The 20,217-nt window shown below is 38.3% G+C and overlaps 1 protein-coding gene across 6 annotated transcripts in view; it reads right to left on the bottom strand.

Annotated features, from left to right (window-relative positions):
- LOC131245030 (E4 SUMO-protein ligase PIAL2-like) overlaps positions 1–20,217 on the bottom strand; it is a 61,607-nt gene that overhangs the window by 27,701 nt on the left and 13,689 nt on the right. For 3 of the 6 annotated variants that reach the window (XM_058244196.1, XM_058244195.1, XM_058244194.1), the window contains exons 2-6: positions 20,039–20,111; positions 19,638–19,703; positions 12,879–12,944; positions 12,682–12,764; positions 1,347–1,398 (exon numbers count right to left, since the gene is read on the bottom strand). In XM_058244196.1, the coding sequence (XP_058100179.1) occupies positions 1,347–1,398; positions 12,682–12,764; positions 12,879–12,944; positions 19,638–19,703; positions 20,039–20,111 (340 nt within the window). Of the gene's footprint in view, positions 1–1,346; positions 1,399–2,066; positions 2,146–12,681; positions 12,765–12,878; positions 12,945–19,637; positions 19,704–20,038; positions 20,112–20,217 lie in introns of those variants that run through there. The other 3 variants (XM_058244197.1, XM_058244200.1, XM_058244199.1) reach the window with 3 other exon arrangements.

Raw genomic sequence — 20,217 nt, forward strand, 5'->3', positions numbered from 1 at the left:
CTTCCAAAAATACCACCAAATCAAAGCCCAAATCCCACCATGATCTTTAAAAAATAAATAAATAGAAAAAAATAAAAAATCCCTTCAATTGGCATGCATCTATTGTTCTCCTCCAAAATGGATGATTTCACTTCCTTATTCATGGAGAACGCCATCAACACTCATATTAGAGGAGATTCGTCTCAAACGGTTATTTTCCCCTTCTCCATAAAAACAAGAAATAAAAAGTTTTAAAGAAGATCTAAGACCTTCATTGTCATCTAACACAAAAAAGCCTACAAAAACTTAAAGTTGCACTAAGCATGAAGCGAAGTGGCAAAAAATTCAGTGTGAAAGCGAAGAAGCATCTCTTTTAAATTGTAAACAAGTATAAATAGGTAGGAAGCGGGAGCGATAGCAAGACTCTGAAGCGAGGATTTGAAGCAGGAGTGGCACCTAGTTAGAAGGATCCTAGAACTAAGCAAAAACTTTCTTTTCATTTTCTTTGGAATCTCTACATATTTTTCCTTCTCAATATCTCTATTTGATTGGGGAATCACCCCTTGTTACATTTCCTACAAATGCCCTTTTCATTCCATTCTTTAACAAATTTCCCTTATTTTTTAAAATTATTATTACTATTGGTGTTTTGGTTTTTTTAATCCCCCCATCATCAGGGCAACATCCAACAAGCAGCATTTCCATTGGTCTTCAAAGAGGGCCCCCTGCAGCCCCCCTAACAAAACAATTTGTTATCAGTTTCACATTCAACAAGCCATGTATTCATTTTGGGACAATTTTTCAACAAATGTCATTGCAAATGAACCCCAAGGGAAGTTTTAACCTGTCTATTTGATTACCTTTTTTTTTTAAAATAATAATAATAAATTGTTTATTAATCTCAAAACTCTCAGTATGTGCTGTTTTTTTTTAAAATTGAATGATAATAATCTAGTTCTTGTTCTCCAGCTTCACATTAGTACTTATCACTTAAATTACAAGCCATAATAGCGTATTTCTCTTTTAGGCTGGTGTCTAATCCATCTCAAATGCCATGAGTTCTATTTAGCATTACCAACATGAATTTCATCCTATTATATTGTCTAGATTCGTTCTGTTTGATACAGTCCATACTCAATTGATCCATCCTATCCCAGATGACTTCTAATTGTTAGAATTGAAAGATCTTGCTGCATGTAGTCAAATCTTACTTTGACAAAAACAAAAAGACTATCTTTTTAGTTTTCAATAGGAATTGAAAGACATGAAAGGGTGTCTCCCTTTATTAAAAGGGGGGAAAAAACAAGGTTCACCTCTAAAGCAAATAATAGAAGTTAAAGAAATTAAACAAGAGACTATCAGCAAACCTTCACTTCAAGAGAAACAATTATCTGACCCATCTTTATCCGTGGATAGAATCTGCACAGATAGGTCTTGCAGATATCATTGAATTATCATAGAAATTGCTTCAAATGGGGAATCTCCATTAATCAAAACATTGTAAAGCATAAAATCAGTGCTGTTTTGAGTAATGTCAGTGCAGGATTTATTTTTTAAAAATATTGTCAGCGCAGGAAAATAAAAAAAGCTGTGTAAGAAAAAATAAAAATCAACAAACACAAATAAGAGGATCTGATCTTTTCCAGGTATAAACATCAACTTAAATGAAAAGAAGACATAATAGAAATGAGATCACCAACATCTATGGTTCAACATTTTCTGAAGTATTTAAAACTTTAAACTGGTGTTTCTACCTAGATGAGGGCCAAAAGTGAACCCCAAAATCTGGCTGGGGCTAAATCTGTCCATACAATTTGTTTGTTTGTTTGTTTTTTTCCTTTCTGACTAATTTAATAGCTTTAACACTGTATGGTGTTGTGGGGCCCATAGGACTGCATCTGTGCAATAGAGGAGTCTATGGGCTGTGCAACTAAGGTAAGGTTTGGAAGGCATGGGAGCATTCTCATCTGTGCAACTACATGTGTGGATGTGTTCTGGGTTTTAAGGTTTTGCATTTATGATATATAAACACTGTAGATTCTACATGGCTTTGAATGGTGAATGAAAAAAGGTTCTGCCATTCCTACCTTGCATTAATTTTGGAGTCTGATGCTTCAATCATGGTGTGACTCAACTAGGAGTTCCAGGTTTGATGCGACTTCAAACCTGAAACTTCAAATCAGGTGTTTGAGTGTATTGCTTCAAATCATCCGTCCTACATCACCCTACGAATTAAGCAGAACCTAAAACAAACTAAACAGGACCAAACAAAATCAACCTAAAACGGAAACAACCTAAAACCTTTATATAAGAAGGCCGGCCATGCAGCAGTAGGTTTAAAGGAACAATAGTACAACACGGCTCCTATGTTATAAAGAGCCTTCCCAACATTCAAGGAAAAAAAACTATCACCAACATCCTCATCACATTTAAGGGGACCAAATAAAATCAACACGGATGCAAATTTGGCCCCAACATCCAAAATATCAACATTATATATAACTGTGAAAAAAAAAAAAAAAATCTAAATTATATCTCTGCTGTATATAATGCTAGTAGGGGACAATTTTACCTCCCACACTTCGTTTAACAAGGACACGGAGCTTTGGATTTTTTATTATTTTCAAAGATAATGGGATTATATTAAAGGAAAAAAGCTAATACAAGGAAAGAGGATCTGCTGAGGTAGCAGAAAAAAACTAAAAAACCTACAAGCCTAGAAACAAGAGGTCATACTCCTTAAAACCGATAACATTAACCACCCATTCTATGATCATCTTTTTGGCTCTGGAACCCACTGCTTGAACCGAGGACTGATTGTCATTGAAGCATCTGTCGTTCCTTTCCTCCCAGATTGACCACCATATGCAATAATTGCCATTCTCCAAATCCGGGTTTTGACTTTACCCAGTTTGTAACCATATGGCAAGAATTGGCAAGAATTGCCATTCTCACAGACTGACCATCATATGGCAAGAATTGCCATTCTCCCAGACGGAGCTTTGGATTTTTGAAAGGACATGTGATGGAATTTAAAATAAAGGGGGGAATTTGGAGGGCTGTGGGTGCTTGGTGACAGATGGTGCAGATTTTACCCACAAAAAGCCCTCTCTGTGTGTTATCCACATCCTTTTCCTGCCAATCTCTTTCCTATCTCTCACTCTCTTCCTCTCTACATGTGCATGGCATGGGCCATACCCCTAGTAACCTTAGACAAGAAAACTTGCAGAAACTGTGTCTGAAAGCTCTGGAAAGTTGAATTCAAGGTTGATGCAGACATCCTACAGAAAAAATGCAAAACATATCCAGCAATTTATCTTCATGAATAATTATATTTTTGAAAAATGATAAATATTGATTTTATGGTTGATAGTTCCTGAATCTTTCTTTATGAGTTGAAAGTCTCCCTTCATTTGGTGCTTAAGAACATGGAGCATTGACTTTGTGTTGTTTGACTTGTTTACTTTCCCGACTACGACTTCAATTTATCACCATGGGAGTGGATCTTTGTGTTGCTAATGTCTTCCTACACATCAAATGCTAGACTTTAGGACACGTTCTCATAGATATTATCTGTAGTGAAGGGGATGATATAGAAAAATGAGATATGTTGCCTCTTGTTTTAGAGATTTGATAGTACTTCAATTACCAGCATATCAGGCTAGGACTTCTCAAGATGATTTCCCAAGGTTTGAGGTGGCATATATGAGGCCGTGGACAAAAATCAAATGACACTATCAGTGGAATGTTTCTAACAATAACATTATTTTATTTTTGCATATGCAGAGAACCAGATGGGTTCATTGATTAAATGGACGATATCGAGGTCTTAGCTCTGCACTGTGATTGTTTGTCCACTCATAGCAATGACAAATGGTTGGTATAAAAATATTAAAATATGCATATGTTTCTTTTTGCTAATTTTAATAAATTTTGGATAAAAAAATACTAATACACACAAATACATAAAAATACAATGGATAGCATATCTATATAAGCCCCTGTTCACACTGCACTAAACCATGGGTCACTTTGCAGGTCTCCTAGTTTCTACTTAATAGAAACTGTGAGTTCTTCGACCTTTCCAAAGAATCAATCCAACACCACCACAACTTTTTGCAGCATGTGTGATTGTTGTATGAGAAGAGTTGATCTTCAAGGGTGTGTTATCCTTTGAAATTTCCCCTTGTTCTATTTGTTCATTGTCGTGGTTGGTACACATATCTAGAAATTTGTCCTCATTTTCAGTAGGGATGATTTAAGGATGCTCCTATAGAGAATGCAAGTTATGTATTGTATGTATTGTGTATTTTCACTATGTTCCTTTTTGGGTGTATGCATGTGCATAGTGTTGTGTGCTCTTATGGAGTATGTATTTGTTTCTCTAGCAACATAACAAAAGGTGTGTTAGGGCTTCAAGCTCTAACACACAACAAAGCTTCCCTCTCAAACCCTCTATCTCCTCAAGCCCTAAACACACAACAAAGCTTTCCTCTCAAAATCTCCCTCCTCTCTCTCTTTCCCTCCTATTTCCATTTTCTCCCCTTCACTCACCAAATCCATCCAAACCAACTTAGTATCAGAGTCGGTCACTGTGAGTTGATCAACACTACTGGAACCTGCTAACATTAGAAACCGTACAACTAATGTCAGCACTGTACATTCCGTACGACTCTTCTTCTACAAAGGGAAGAACATTGTTTGACTTTGAAGTAGTTTGATTTTATAAGATTCATGGTGATTTTTGCAGAATTTTTGGAGGCCATTTGAGGCATGTTTGGACTATTTTTCACATTCAACAGAAAATCCCCTACTCTCGAAGTTTCTGTGACTCCTCTCCAATCAGTAAATGTTTCTTTGATTTCTCTTCATAGTAAGGGTCAGATTCATTGTCCCTGATGACCCATGGAAATTTTATCGCATGATGGGAAGATTTGAGAGACTTGTGAGCCAAATAGAGGTCTGGTTGTACCCTCTTCTTTTCTTTTCTTTTTTTTTTTTAATTGGGGCCCACTTGAATTTGGGGCCTATGGCTTAGACCAAATCTCTTGGTGTATGTCTATGGAGCTGATCTAGCGTAGTGGGTGGCTATGCCTGATTCAGGTCTCATTGTGAGTGTGGCTGCTGCATTTCTTTTCTAAAAGTTGCTTTTGGGACCTCAAGTCCTCTTCTAGAACACAGATCTATACCAATATGAGAGTGTCTCATCGTGCGTGTTCTCTTGTAGCTGTTTTGGCTTTGTTTTGTGTTACTAGGCCCCTATAGAGGACAAAACTTCTTTCATATCCGGAGTTGGATCATAAAAATCACCTCTTATTGATTACTACAGTAAAGTTGAAGGGTAACAACTATTTGTAGTGGGCCCAATCAGTGAAATTGTTTCTAGGAGGACGAGAGACCTTTTTACATGCTAGATGAAGCCCCAAATCTGTTAGATGGAAATTTCAAGACGTGGACCAAGGAGAACTGCCAAGTCCTTTAAATGGAAATTTCAAGACGTGGACCAAGGAGAACTGCCAAGTCATAACTTGGCTGCTTAACGGTATGGAACCTACTGTGAGTAATTCAGTTATGTTTCTGACGTCTGCCAAAAGGATATGAGATGCCATTCATGATATGTATTCAAAGGCCCAGAACGTGTCCAAAATTTTCCAGTTGACCCTAGACCATGGGAAATTCCAACAAAATTCAAGATCCTTGAAGGAGTATTTTTCAGCTCTTCGAGGAATGTGGGATGAGTTGGATCTCTACCATCCGCACCCCTTCCCACTGTAACATGGACTATGAAAATGTTTGGAAGCAATGTCAAGAAATTAGAATCATGCAATTTCTCTCTAACCTCAACTTTGTGTATTACAATGTTTGAAAGTAGATCATAGTCATGGACCACCTTCCTTCTCTCACAGCTATCTATGCCATGTGTCAGAGGGTCGATACATTGTCCAACCCTACTTTTGCTCCACCTGATTGATCTGCTTATGCTGTTGGGGACTGACTTTCCTCTAGCTATGGGGCTCAAGCTCCAATGTGGAGCGGTCAGGGAAGTGGATGTAATGGTGGATCAAGTAAACAAGGCAAGGGTTGTGACACTGATTGTGGTAGTCAAGGCCGTGGTGGACGAGAACAAGAACGTGACGGACCACGCCTCTATACACGTTGTGGGGGCACAAATCACTCTGTTGATAGATATTGAGATCTTGTTGGCTGTCCATCTTGGGCTAGAGTATTTGTAGCCAGTAGTGCCTCCACTTGCTTTGTGAAGACTTCGTTGCCGCCTGTAATGTAGAAGCCTTTTTCGAGTGATTCAATTCTTGTCTCGTGAGGCCTGCAATGTACTTCATGTTCGTGGTCTTTCTGACACTTCCAAAGCCACGATAGCCTAGTCAGGTACTATTGACAATGTGTCCTCTTCTCCTTCTCCCTAGGTCATTGACTTTGGAACCATCTCTCACATGATTGGTAAGTCTCATTTGTTTAGTTCTTATCTTTATTCTAGCCAATCACACTTTGTCATTGTTATTGATGGAAACCAAACTCCTGTATCTGGAATGGGTTCCATCAAGTTCTCTTCCTCTATGCATATGTCATTAATTCTACACGTCCCTAGCTTTCCCCTTAATCTATTATCTGTCAATTCACTCATGAAATCTTTGAATTGTTCAGTGACCTTCTTCCCTTCTCACTGTGTGTTTCAGGACCTCCAAATGAAGTAGATAATTGGTGGGGGGCATGAACGTGAAGGCATTTATATCCTAAATGATGCACCTGCAATAGCATTTGGTGCATTGCCCTTAGAAAGAGAGTCATTGTCTATATGACATTGTTGCCTATGATATCCATCCTTGTCTAGGTTAAAACTTTTATTTCCTTCAATTTCTACATCTACTCCTTTATATTGTGAAACCTATGAATTCTCCAAACATCATAAGACTATCTTTCCTCCTAGATCGTTTGAGAGGAAACTCAAACCATTTGAATTAGTCTACCTTTGATGTTTGGGGCACTACTCTCGTTATCTCTCTCTTTTTTTCTTTTTTATTATTATATATAAATATTTTGTAACTTTCATTGATGATTGCATCCAGATGACATGGGTTTATCTTAAAAAATCTAAGCATGAAATGTTTTATATGTTTAAGGTATTTTTTAATGAGGTGGTTATCCAATTTTAGTGTCCAATCAAAATTCTATACTTTGACTATGGGGGATTACATGTTGCATGCCTTTTTGACCTTCTTGTAGGACCATGGTGTTTTATCTCATACTTCATGTCCAAGGACCCCTCAACAAAATGATGTCGCTGAGCGAAAGAACTGTCACCTTCTTGACGTCACCCGTGCTCTCTTACTTAGTATGAATCTTCTGAAACGTTATTGAGATGATGCCTTGCTTACTGTTGTATTTCTGATTAAATGTGTTCCATCTCGAATATTATCTCACAAGTCCTCATTTCAAATTTTGCATCCTCATGATAAACCGTTTCCTTTACCCCCTAAGGTTTTTGGATGTACATGCTTTGTTCGAATTCTTGACGGTAATAATGATAAGCTGAGTCCACGGGCTATGAAGTGCGTCTTTTTAGGGTACTCTCGATCACAAAAGATGTATAAATGTTGTGACCCTCTAACTTGTAAGAGATGTATCAACCGATGTGACCTTCTTTGAAGACATTCCATTCTTTTTTGATGAAGGGAAATCTCCACATAATCCTCTTACCAGTCAAGGAGAGCCTATGCAGTCTATCTCTATACCTCTTCCTGTCTCTTGTCTTGATGACGCTCCTACTCCATCTGTCTCAAAGCCTATCCTTGTGTATCATTGATGGACTAAATCCTCTACTGATCAGTTGTCCATCATTTCATCTGCTTCAGCTGGTAGTGCAAGTATAAACTCACCATCTCTTGATGATGTTCTTATTGCCTTGCACGAGCCTTCCTAGTCATACACAAAGCATCCCATTAGCAATTTTGTTTTTTAATCACTGTCTTTCACCTTCCTTCTAGTCTTTTGCAGCTTCCATATCATCCTCTGTTGCCCCACGTAATGCATACGAAGCTATGAGTAGTGTTCGAAATATCGGTATCACACAATATATCGCACCCTTGGGATACAAATACGTATCAGTTATCACATGGGATATATCGTTTGTATCGTGTAATTTATCGCACTTTTTGGGAAACATAGGGAAACATTGGGAAAATGTTTGAATTTTTCAATGAAACTTCAGGGATTATTAAAAATGACCTTAATACACACTTTTAAATCATAAAATCTCAAAAAAAAAGTACACATAATAGGTTTCCTTTGTATAGCGCTGTCTGATTGAACTAAAATAACTATATTCAAATATGTTGCATAACATTTATAAATGCATCAAGACATGTATATCCACACCATCCATCTGTTTTGACACCTTAATTTACGACACCATACCAAAAATAAAGCATATCCAATTATCAAGTGGACCATGCCATAGGAAACAATATTGATTGAAGGCCCTACCATTAAAACCTTCTTAAGGCTCACCTTAGTGTTTTCATAGTGTTTATTTACCATCCAATCTATTATAAGTTCACATAATCTTGGATGAAAGGAAAAAAACAAATATCGGATTGATCCAGAACTTTTGTGTCCCTTTAATAGTCAATCACAACTTTTTTCCTTTGGTATGGTCCACCTGATAATTAGATGTGCTTCGTTTTTTGGATAATACACAAAAATGATTTGGAAAAACGAATGAACGACATGGATGCATAATTCATACATTAAGGTGGGCCCCATAGTTGCACCGTCTTGGGTGAGTATTGGGTCTCACCTTATCCGCTCTCTTGTTCCTGACTTTGATATCTATACTTTTTGATAGGTATTGGCTCAAAAAATGAGGCAGATTGTGTGGGCCCCATGCACTGTATCCATGCCGTCCATTCATTTTTTTGGATCATTTTAAAGCCTGAGAAAAAAAAATGAGGCAACTCTAGAGATCAAGTGGACCACATCAGAGGATGTACGTAATATGGTGGTACCTTGACTGTGGGGCCACCTCGACGTAATATGGTGTATATACACCGTCAATTCATGTTGGCATATTATTTTAGGGAATGGGCCAAAAAATGAGGCAAATCCAAAAATGAGGTGGAACACACCACACGAAAAAGTGGTCATTGAATGGCCACCGTTAAAAAAAATTTAGGGGCTACAAAAGTTTTGGATCAAGCTAATATTCATGTTTTCCCTTCATCTAGGTCCGTCAGACCTTATGAACAGACTGGATGACAAATAAACATCACAATGGGCCCTACGAAAGCTTCAACGGTGGATATCATTGCCACCATGACTTCTTGTCATGTGGTCCACCTGAGCCTTATATTTAACTACATTTTAGCCTTATACCCTAAAATGACCTATCAAAATGGATGGACAGTGTGGATAAAACACATACATCATGGTGGGCCATACAGAGCCTTTGACAAGACCATCCGTTCAATCCGCGTCTGACGCAGATTTCCTGCAAAAGGCTTTCACAAGAAGTTCTTGCGCTTAGATGCTAGGTGGGGCCCACTGTGATGTTTGTGAGAAATCCACCCCGTCCATCCATTTTACGAGCTCATTTTAGGAGATGCGACCGAAAATGAGGAGGATCCAAAACTCAAGTGGGCCATATGAGAGGGAAAACTGGGGAAAGAGTTTCCTACCGTTGAAACTTTCCTGGGATCCACCTTGATGTTTATATGTCATCCAAACTGTTTATGAGGTCATTCCCACTGGGATGAAGTGAAAACATAAAAACTTATCCTGATTCTAAACTTATGTGGCCAAAAAAATGTTTCAACGATGGTCACTGAATCCCTACTATTTCCTCTCGTGCGGCCCACCTGAGTTTTGGATCCACCTCATTTTCGGTCACATGCCCTAAAATGAGCTTGCAAAACAGATGGACGTGGCAGATTGCTCACAAACATCACAATGGGCCCCACCTATCATCCCAGCGCATGTACTTCATGTGCGAATATCTTTCGCATGAAATCCACATTCGACCGCGCGATTAAAAAAAGGCTCGGAAGCCCTATTTCAAAGCAGAGAGGGTTTCAGCCCCCAATACCCTAATTTCTCTCCCAAATCTCCGGATTTCTCCAGATTTTTTTCGCATTATCTTCCGAAATCAATTCCCTACAAACTTCCGAAATCAATTCCCTACGAACAACACACTTCGATTCGAATGGCCCACTAAATGCAGCTTCCGATCAACGCAAACTCTTCTACAGGTACGGAAATCCACATGTTGAAAGTTTTCGTCTTTTTTTTTTCCGATTTTTTAGATATTTACATACAAATAAAAAAAATTCTTGGTATCTTCTGACGGGTTCCGTATCGCTAGGTTGCGATACTGATAATATCGGCCAATAGTATCGATATTGCGAACACTAGCTCTGAGTAGCCTCACTGGACTAAGGCTATGATGGAAGAAATGCAGGTACTGAAGAAGAACAATACATGTGAGTTAGTTCCCTAACCTCCAGGCAAACAGACAATTAGATGTCAATGGGTTTATACTATCAAGTATCTTCCTGACAGTTTTATTGATCGATATAAGGCACCTATGGAGTAGACTATTCCGAGACATTATCACTTGCGGCCAAGCTTAACTCTGTTCATGTGGCTATCTCCTTGGCAATCAACTTGTCTTGGCCACTATTTCAACTAGTTGTAAAGAATGCGTTCTTATATAGTGATCTTGTAGATGAGATCTATCTTGAATCTTGCTCAACCTTTATGTCTCTCTATATGTCACGGCTCCCCTCTCGTATGACGCCTCAATAAGTCCATTTACGGTCTCAAACAGTCCCCACGTGCCTGGTTTAATAAATTTAGTCATGCTCTTCTGGACTTTGGGATGTTAGGCTATAAGCCTGCTACCACTCCTATGGATGCGACTTACAAGATTAGTCTTGATGATGGTGAGCTTCTTCTTGATCCTGGGATGTATCAGAGGTTGGTTAGTTGACTTATCTATCTCACTTTCACTCAACTAGACCTTTCATATGTTGTGGGTATAGTAAGTCAATTCATGCATGCCCCTCATACCGCACATCTAATAGTAATGCATCTTGTCCTTCAGTATCTCAAATCTTCCCCAAGCAAAGGTTTACTTTTTCAACAGCATGACCACCTTCACCTGTCTGGTTACTCTGATGCCAATTGTGTTGGCAATTTTCATGATTGAAGTCTACATTCAGATACTGTACATTTATTGGTGGAAATTTTGTCACCTGGAAGAGTAAGAAATAGTCTGTCACGGCACGATCTTCTGCTGAGGCTGAGTATTGGGCGATGGCTCATGCGGCATGTGAACTTGTTTGGCTTTGAACTCTCTTACAGGAGCTCAGTTATAATTTTTCAAGTCCTATTTCTTTGCATTGCAAATCAAGCTGCTATTCAAATTGCCAACAATCCCATATTCCATGAATGCACGAAGCACATTGAGTTTGGCTATCATTTCATTCAAGAAAAGGTTGCCAACAAGGAAATTGCAACTCCCTTTGTTCACTCTAGAGATCAATTGGCCAATGTTCTTACCAAGTCTCTTAGTCGGGATGCTCTCCTTCGTATCATTAGCAAGTTGGCCACGATCGATATCTACGCTCCAACTTGGGGAGTAGAGAGAATACAAGTCGTGTATTGTATTGTGTATTTTCACTGTGTTCCTTTTTGGGTGTATGCATGTGCACGGTGATGTGTGCTCCTATGGAGTATGTATTTGTTTCTCTAGCAGTAAAATAAAGGGTGTGCTCCTATGGAGTATGTATTTATTTCTCTAGCAGTATAATAAAGGGTGTGCTCCTATGGAGTATGTATTTCCTTTTTCCCTTTTCTCCCTTTCACTCCCCAAATCCATCCAAACAACTGCTCCAAAGTGATGATTCCACCCAAATTAATAATGGCCAAGACTGATTAAAGTGCTTTTAAATGTTTTTCCATCAGTTTTTTACTTTAAATATTCACAAATAAACACTTCTCGCAACTTTGCATTGAGTAAACTATGATAGCGCAGTACTATGGTCTAAAATTTGAAAGGAATAGCACAGAATTTGCACCAAGATGTACAGAGAAATAAGTACAATTGTTAGTCACTCCTACAAAATGTGACTTGTGCACAAAAGTTCTTAATGTGAGTTGTATGTGCAGTTCTTCAAAAACACATTTTTGAGTTGCCCATCTCATGTATGCCATCAGTTGACTTTCTGCCTCTCAGTTAAAGATCCAATACATCAACACTGATTTCAAATACTACCTGGTCAAAGCTTCAAGTTGGATTATGACCTAGAAAACCAAAGCCTGCATTTTCTTGGTTGCAAAACCAAAGAGTCTACATTTCTCAAGTTGATTTTGCTTGGAAAGCCAGAGTAGCTGTTTGAATGGATCAAGTGTATGAGTGTCATGTCTATAATTGCATGGAGCATGAAGCAAAGTGCCAGATTCTGGCACAGGAGCACAGTAGTCTGTTTCAAAATGTTTTCAAGTATAAATAGGTAAGCGGGAGTGGCATCTACTTGGATCATGCAACTAGGTTCATAACATTGAAAAGTTGTTCTAAAATCCATGTTGTAGTGAACATACAGTAGAATAACAAATTACCCAAAGGATGTTAATCAATTAAGGTTCGCGAAGTATCATTACAGAGCAAACCACAAGACAAGTTTATACCTGCATATAATTGTTAAAATGATATCAAGAACATTGCTTGGTTCAGTGCTAAAATTCCCTGTGCCACAAAAACTGCTTGATATCTAAAATGGCAATAACTTTTATAGTTAGAAATAGCATTATCAATTAAAGGCTGTCAGAAAGAAATGAAATATAAAAAAGAAGTAAAAAGATTGAGGGAAAAAAAAAGTCAAAACCTCGTTTGTTAGGGAAAGAAGTTCTTCAGTGTCTTTAACCAGGAACCATCCATTCCGACAAGCACTCTACCAAAACAAACACTGTCAATAGGACAATGGAATCTTTCCCAAAGAGGAGATATATGAGGCGCATCCAATGCTCCTCATGTTGCTGAAATTCTCAATAATATAAGCTGATATTATCTGTATTGCAGGTCAGGGATACAGATATGGGGTGTAACATAAAAGTATTCTTTATCCAGTCACTATTATCCATAATATCATCGATTTGTGAGATGTTAATGACAGCACTTTGAAATAAATACAGTATTGTCGATACACGCAATAATATCAATGATACCAGCACTGATACCTACGAAATTCCAGAAAATGAAAAATAAGAACATTTTTTCAAAAGTTTGTGTTTGTGTGTGTGTGTGTGGTGGGGCTGGGGGCATGTCTTCTTCGAGATGTTTTAAACTGTGCATTATGAGGTGAATCATTGCATTATTTCTCAATAACTAGTGCATTAAAATCATATTTATTAATTAAATATTTTTGTCCAACAGTTCATTAAATACAGCAAAAAGAAGACAAAAAAACGTGTGATGGTTTAACCCTTTTTCCAATATTTCCTAAAATGGCCCATTCTACTTTATTCATCAAATCCCGCTCAAATCTTATGTTTTGATCCTCAAAATAGGCCTAGATCTAGTCTAAAATTAGCAAGGGATTAAAAAACGATTTCGTAATGGCCGTTACGTATGGCAATAGTGGGAACTGTTACCATGTTACGGGGCTGTAGCGGCCATTATGGAAAAGAAAAAGGGCCCATGACAGCCTAATTACAGCCTAATTACAGGGCTGATAGAGGTTTTACAAAAGGGGGAAAAAAAGAAGAAAAGAAACCATAATGGTCGTTATGGCCCGTATCATAATGGTAGCGGTGGCTGTTATGGCCACCATTACCATTATTGAATACCTAGAAAATTAGTTCCTTTGATGGTTCAAATGACAAAAAAGGAAGTGGAAAACAAGAGAATTTGAAAATAAAAATTCCAAATTTGGGCCTTTATGGCCGTAGAGGCCCGTGTCCACCCTAAGGCTCTGTATCGTGCCAATAAGGGGCATCTCGGCATATATCAGCCGATATGGGTTCGATATTGTCCATTTTTTCCTAGCTGACCGGTTCACCCCCTTAACACATAACAGGGTGGCCAATTTTGTTATATGACAGACGAATGTGCATAACATAACGGATATTCAAAACCATACTTCAACACTCTTCAACCCTTTACAACTTGTTATTAAAAGTCCCATTGTTTGCTTTCTCAATAAAGTTCACAACACTGACAAGAAATATGTAAGCTATAAAACTTCTTGTTTCCTTGTGTTCTCCATAGCCGTGCTTGATAAACTGCCTTGATAGAACCAAGCACTACCCATGAATTTTGAAAAGGGCAAGGACGACCTTCAAACCATTGGAGCAAACTGGTAATGAATAAAGAGGCAGTTTATCTATTCCACATCTTTAAGGCACAAAGAATGTACGTTGGTGATGATCATGTTCCTATTCAAAGATGGTCAATCATCCAGACTTTGGCAATAACTTATTGAGCTAAAGATACACATACCACAATCCAATGATGCCATTTTAAGCTGAAGCCCACACAATGTAACATGTACTTTGGAAAATTCTAGTCCACATAATCAAACGCTTTCTCCATATTAAGTTTGCATAACAATCTTGGTTTACCCTCCTATGTCTCAAATCGACACGTTCATGTGAAATTAGTTCTATATCAATGATTTGCTTTCCAAAAAGGAATGCCCCTTGCAACTTGGATACGACTCCACCTAGCAACTTTCAAATTCCGGTTGATAGAACCCTTGCCAAGATTTTTATGGACTTCCAATAATAATAAGGCCTATTGGTCTAAATCCTTGAAACATACTGCCCCATCCTTCTTGAGGCAAGGACAATTAAAGAGGCACTCATTTTCCTTTGAAACCACTACCATGTCATAGAACTCGGAAATGAAATCTACCAAGTCTCCATTCACTATTTGCCGAAACACTTTAGGAAAGCAATTGGAAACCTGTTAGGCCTAGGGGGTTTTGTCCCTTGCTAGGATGAAGACCAATATGAAAACCTCAGTTTCCTCAATTGTGTGTTCCACCCAAGCCATGTCTATTGGTAGTGGGTGCCCTTGAAATCCAACTTGCTCCTTTTGTTGATCGGAACTAGGTCATGTGTAACATCTCATGATGAATGGAATTGGGTCATTAGACCTTTATGCTTCATACTATTGTTTGTAATATATGACTGTGCATGGAAATATCTTTCTTATGGGTAGTAGTTGATCTCTTTTGGGTTAACTCTGAGTTGGTCTCATGATGAAAGAGTAGAGGACATATCTGCCACGTTTTGGTCACAGAAGAGTAGTTTCCATAGTTCTCTAGTACATAAATTCCCACTCCAGGACATATAGACCATCCATATCTAGTTTGTAGTTATCTTGTGTGTTGATTGAACCAATGACGAACTGAGATGGCTTAATCTCCACCATCAAGCATCTGTTGCATCTTCGTTTGGGCCCTTTACCGTATGGGAATATCGATTTTCATTAGTATATGGGTTCGACTGTCAAGCTCCATTGAATATTCTTATTGGAGGTTCACATTGAGTCTCCTAACCAGAGGCCTATCATGCTCAGGTTGGGCTTGATTATGCACAAGCTTGAAATTACCCTTTGACTTGAGGATATGGAGGGTGATGTTGGTCTTGATGTGATGGCTTTGACGCATCTAGTGATGCCACAATGTGGTTGACATACGGATGTGGTTGGGTGCATGCACTGAGGTTTTAAAAAAATCTCTTGTTCTCCAATACACGATTCGCCCTATCAAACATTAGGTAGTGGCTTAAATATTAATTATTAGGGTTCCATCAAGATTTATCTTCGTGGGCCCACACTTTTTGAGGTTTTGAAATAGTTTTCCAAAAGTTTTTAAATCGTTGGATCTTTTGTTTAACCATTCATTTTGTTTTATTGTACTTGACGGAAAACCAATGGCCATGGTTTATTATTAACCAATCTCTTAGTTTGGCATCGAATTATGATAACAGTACGCAACCACAATGGTGGAGGCATATTTTGGGGTGTTGGGGTGGCCCGGTATAGGCAGCTCGATCCTATAGGGCTAGGGCCAGGGCTCGGGTCCCTAAACTTGGCCAGAGTCATGGCCTAGGCTAGAAATCTAGGATTGGTGTTCGAGCCAAGCTGGGCATGGGCCAATGATGAATGGTCCGGCTTGTTGACCTAGTCCGATCATCAAGAGGGCCAAAATTATACAAAAAGAATCGATATCTTAAAAACATTTGTGAGCCATTTTCCAATCACCATACATGTGTAGTTGGATTCACGTCATGTTTTGCATGTACACACTATTTATATGATGCGACTCATCATATCTGGAGGATACCCAAAAAATTTCGTAGATGAGACTATTTAGTACCTATGCCCATTTGAATATTACCATTACAGGGCTGGCCTTGGCACTAGCTTCGCCCTATAAGGCTAGGGCCTACCCAAATTGATTAGGACCAAGACAGGGCTTAGAAGAGTAGGGCCCAATGGGGCCAACCTTCGCCCAGCCCATTGCTACCCTTGGCGAAATGGTCATTTTGAGTACATGAATAGATGCGGTGTGTGCACTTTTGGTGAGAGGACCAAAACCTTAACTTCCTCCACATAAGATCCTATTCATAGGAAGCCTTAGCTTTAAAGAGACAGTGGACATCTAACCTTCCTCCACTTCACACATTTTCCACGGAGAGAGGAGAAAAAGATGAACGAGATGTCATTTCCCCTCTTGTTTCTTCCATCACTTTAGTGGTCCACTTCAAGGGTTGATCTAAACCCTTAAATCTATAACTCAGCCCTATAGTGGGATCTAAATGTGCCTGGGCATTCATTCTTCACTGAAGACAAATCTAGAGAGATTTCCCCAACTCTAGGAAGAAAAACATCAACAATATCATTTATTGCAGCTTTGATTTAAGGTATGAGATCTGAACCACTCTTTTCTGGGTTTTGGTTAAAAAAGCCAAATCTATACATTTGATTGATCCTTAACTGGATTGAGAGAATATTTTTTAGAAAATTATGCTCCCATTTGTGTCTTTCCATAACCACATTAATGTCCTCCCCACTAATCCAATCAAACTCCGAATTAGTATGACGTGGTTAAGTGCATCCTTTTTGAGGTTTGTCTTATCATTTGATATTGGTACATATCGCATGATACATTACATGCTACTCGTATTGCTCATGAACGATATGGTTGTATTGACCCGAAATAGCTTGATGCAGAGGTAGTAAGGGGCGATAATAGGTGGTGAATGATTTGATAAACAAAAACTAATTTGCAAACTATGATCCTTCATTGTAATGAGATTCATGTAGTATTTTACCATCACACTATATATTTCCTGTATATCCTCCACGCTTTCCCCATCTACTTCACAACAATGAACTTTGTTTAGTCCCTTTTTGGTATTAGAAATACCAAGAAAAACTTAGTGTTAGTATCTTCCTTCTTTAAGGGTGGGAATGCGCCAAGTAGCCCACCCGATCTCTGGGTCAGGCTTGGGCTCAAGCCATTTTAGCCAAACCTAGCTTATATGTACATGTGTTCATTGTTCCAAGTACCGGCGATGTTATTGATAATATCGCCGATACTATTGGTATCACCAGCTTGGAGATACCAATAACATTGATGGTATTAAAAAATTCCAGGTTTGCAACTATGAATCTTTTTTTGCTATTATTTTATTCCTAAATATGCAAATATGTGTATTTTAGCATCTCCTGAAGTATCAATGAAAAATTCCACCATTTTCCCCAATGCTTCCCTGAGTGTTACATGCTTTTAGGACCTCATCAAAGGAAACTTATTATGTATGCATATTTTTTTGCAATTATTTGATTCCACTATGTTCCCTGTTGTAACTATAGTGCCTTCAAACTCATGGAAACAAGTTCCTTGTGTGATCGCTGACGTCAAGTGTTAAATATGCATGTGTGTTTTAGCATCTCCCGAAGTTTCATTGAAAAATTCCACCATTTTCCCCATGTTTCCCCAATGTTTCCCTCAGTCAGCAATACATTTACAGGTATTGGCAATAAATATCAATACATGTTTCTGTATCCCCAACCAACAATACATGTAACCATATCAGTACTACAAACGCTACATGTGTTAGGCTCTACAAATATGCCATTCTAATCCTTAGTTTGACAAGGCATCTTATCTTGAATGCAGAAAGTTGGTTTCATTCCTCAGTTCCTCTAAAATGTCCATTTCTTTGTGCATGTGTGGCCTAGTTAATTAACAGATAGATTAGGAAAATTCAGGTGGGAAATAGGGATTTTATCAACTTTTAGACCAGGTTGGAATGGGTCGAGTCGGGCCCAACCAATTTTTTGAGCTTGGGCCTGGGCTTGCTAAGATAGGCCCATCCCGGGCTCAGGCCTTGTGTCATAAGAATCAGGCCAGGCCTGAGCCTAGCCTGGCAAGGCCCAAACCCAGCCCACTGCCAACCCTAACCTTCTTTGGCCAGACTAATTTTATAGAGGTTGCAAACTTGAATACCTAATGAATCATAATTACAATCACCTCTTCACATAAGAATTATTCTTTATGAATTGGAGACTTCAGTAAACTAAGAATCAAAATCAAAGACTAATAAAACGAAACTACTAAATACAAAATTCAAAGTGTCACAAAACTGACAAATTTCCAAATAAGATAGAGAGTGATTCATAAAAATGTCAAGACTTGGTCATGTGTTTGTACATCCACTTCAACCGATCAGCAAAGACGAAGATCTTCCTCCAATTCTCCTAGAGTGTAGATTCAATTATTAGGAGGACTAGCCTAGGTGTAGGTGGAGAATAGGACATATAACAAAAGTGACAGGTTGAAGTGTTATGTTGGCTCCCAGAGCAACATCAATTGTGTAGTTGTGTGGGAAACCAATTTATCAAAACTATAATTTTCCATATGAGTATTTGGCTAATTAGCTATAACAATGACAAGACCTAGCCGAGAAAAATGAATCAAGCCTGCCAGCAAGATCCTAATTGTAGTTATGCATACTGCAACCCAAAATGATTTTTTTTTTTTTTTTTGGGGGGGGGGGGGGGTATAATTATGAATGATAAATCAATGGAAAATTAGTAGGCTAGGACATTAACACCAGTGCGCAGAAGATAGATGAACTTTTGGATGCTAAAACCAATAAGCAAATTCACATCATTACCCTTCCGTACAGAGCAAGCAAAATTAGCAAAAAAATAGATTTAAGTAATAAACAAAAGTACAGTTCAAGGGCAAGCACAACAAGAACCGTGAGTACTAATGTGTTTTGTAAGAGAGCATGAACGACCACATTCACTGCTAAAAACATAAGCACCAGAAACATCCATCGCCATCCAACAAAGTACGTCTATCCTTAAAATAAACAGTGATCTTTGAAATATTTCTTTCTAATACGTTTTGCAAAGCACATCTAACAAAGCACACCTAATATGTTTTGCAAGAGGGCATGAACGAGCACATTCACAGCTAAAAGCAACAGTCACCAGAAACATCCATCACCATACAGCAAAGCACGTCTATCCTTAAAATAAACAATGACTTTGAAATATTGCTCCTGAGATTTTATTTTATTTTTCAATAGCAAACATCAACTGCATGTGTTACAATATTTACCTTAACAGAAACCATTAGCAGCATAATAGCTGATTGAAGGGCAGCCTCGTTCTTACGTTGATACACCTACATGATATTAGAAGATGAAATGACAATGAGCATTACAAGTAAATAAAGGAACAAACTCAGAAAAGCAATGAAAAAGTATTGAAGTTGTTAGTTTCCATGCGTGGTAGGCGATGGGGTGCTGGTGTTCTAGCATTGCAACATTATCATCAAACTCAACATTTGTGTTAAAAGTGTGTGCATGTGTGTTTAATTTTATTTCAGTGCTCCCTCGGGACACCATAAGATCATATTAATCCAGAATGTTAGCAGAGATCAGGTTTCATAAATCCTAGATCTAATTACCTCTCTCTCTCTCAAATAATGATAAAAGAAGTACTTGATAGAAGAATTACCTGTTTTATTACTGGAGGTAAGTCATGTACTACCAGAGGAATCTCATTGTGTGCAACCGCATAATCAATACCTCTGTATTCATTCAAAGCAAACCTTGTCAACCACAGTACCAAGGATAAAAACGATAAATATGGTGAATAATTAGTTCCAATAACTAGGGCAGAATGTTTTCTTTTTC

Source organism: Magnolia sinica, chromosome 5 (genome assembly GCF_029962835.1).
Source record: "Magnolia sinica isolate HGM2019 chromosome 5, MsV1, whole genome shotgun sequence".
NCBI classification, from domain to species: Eukaryota; Viridiplantae; Streptophyta; class Magnoliopsida; order Magnoliales; family Magnoliaceae; genus Magnolia; species Magnolia sinica.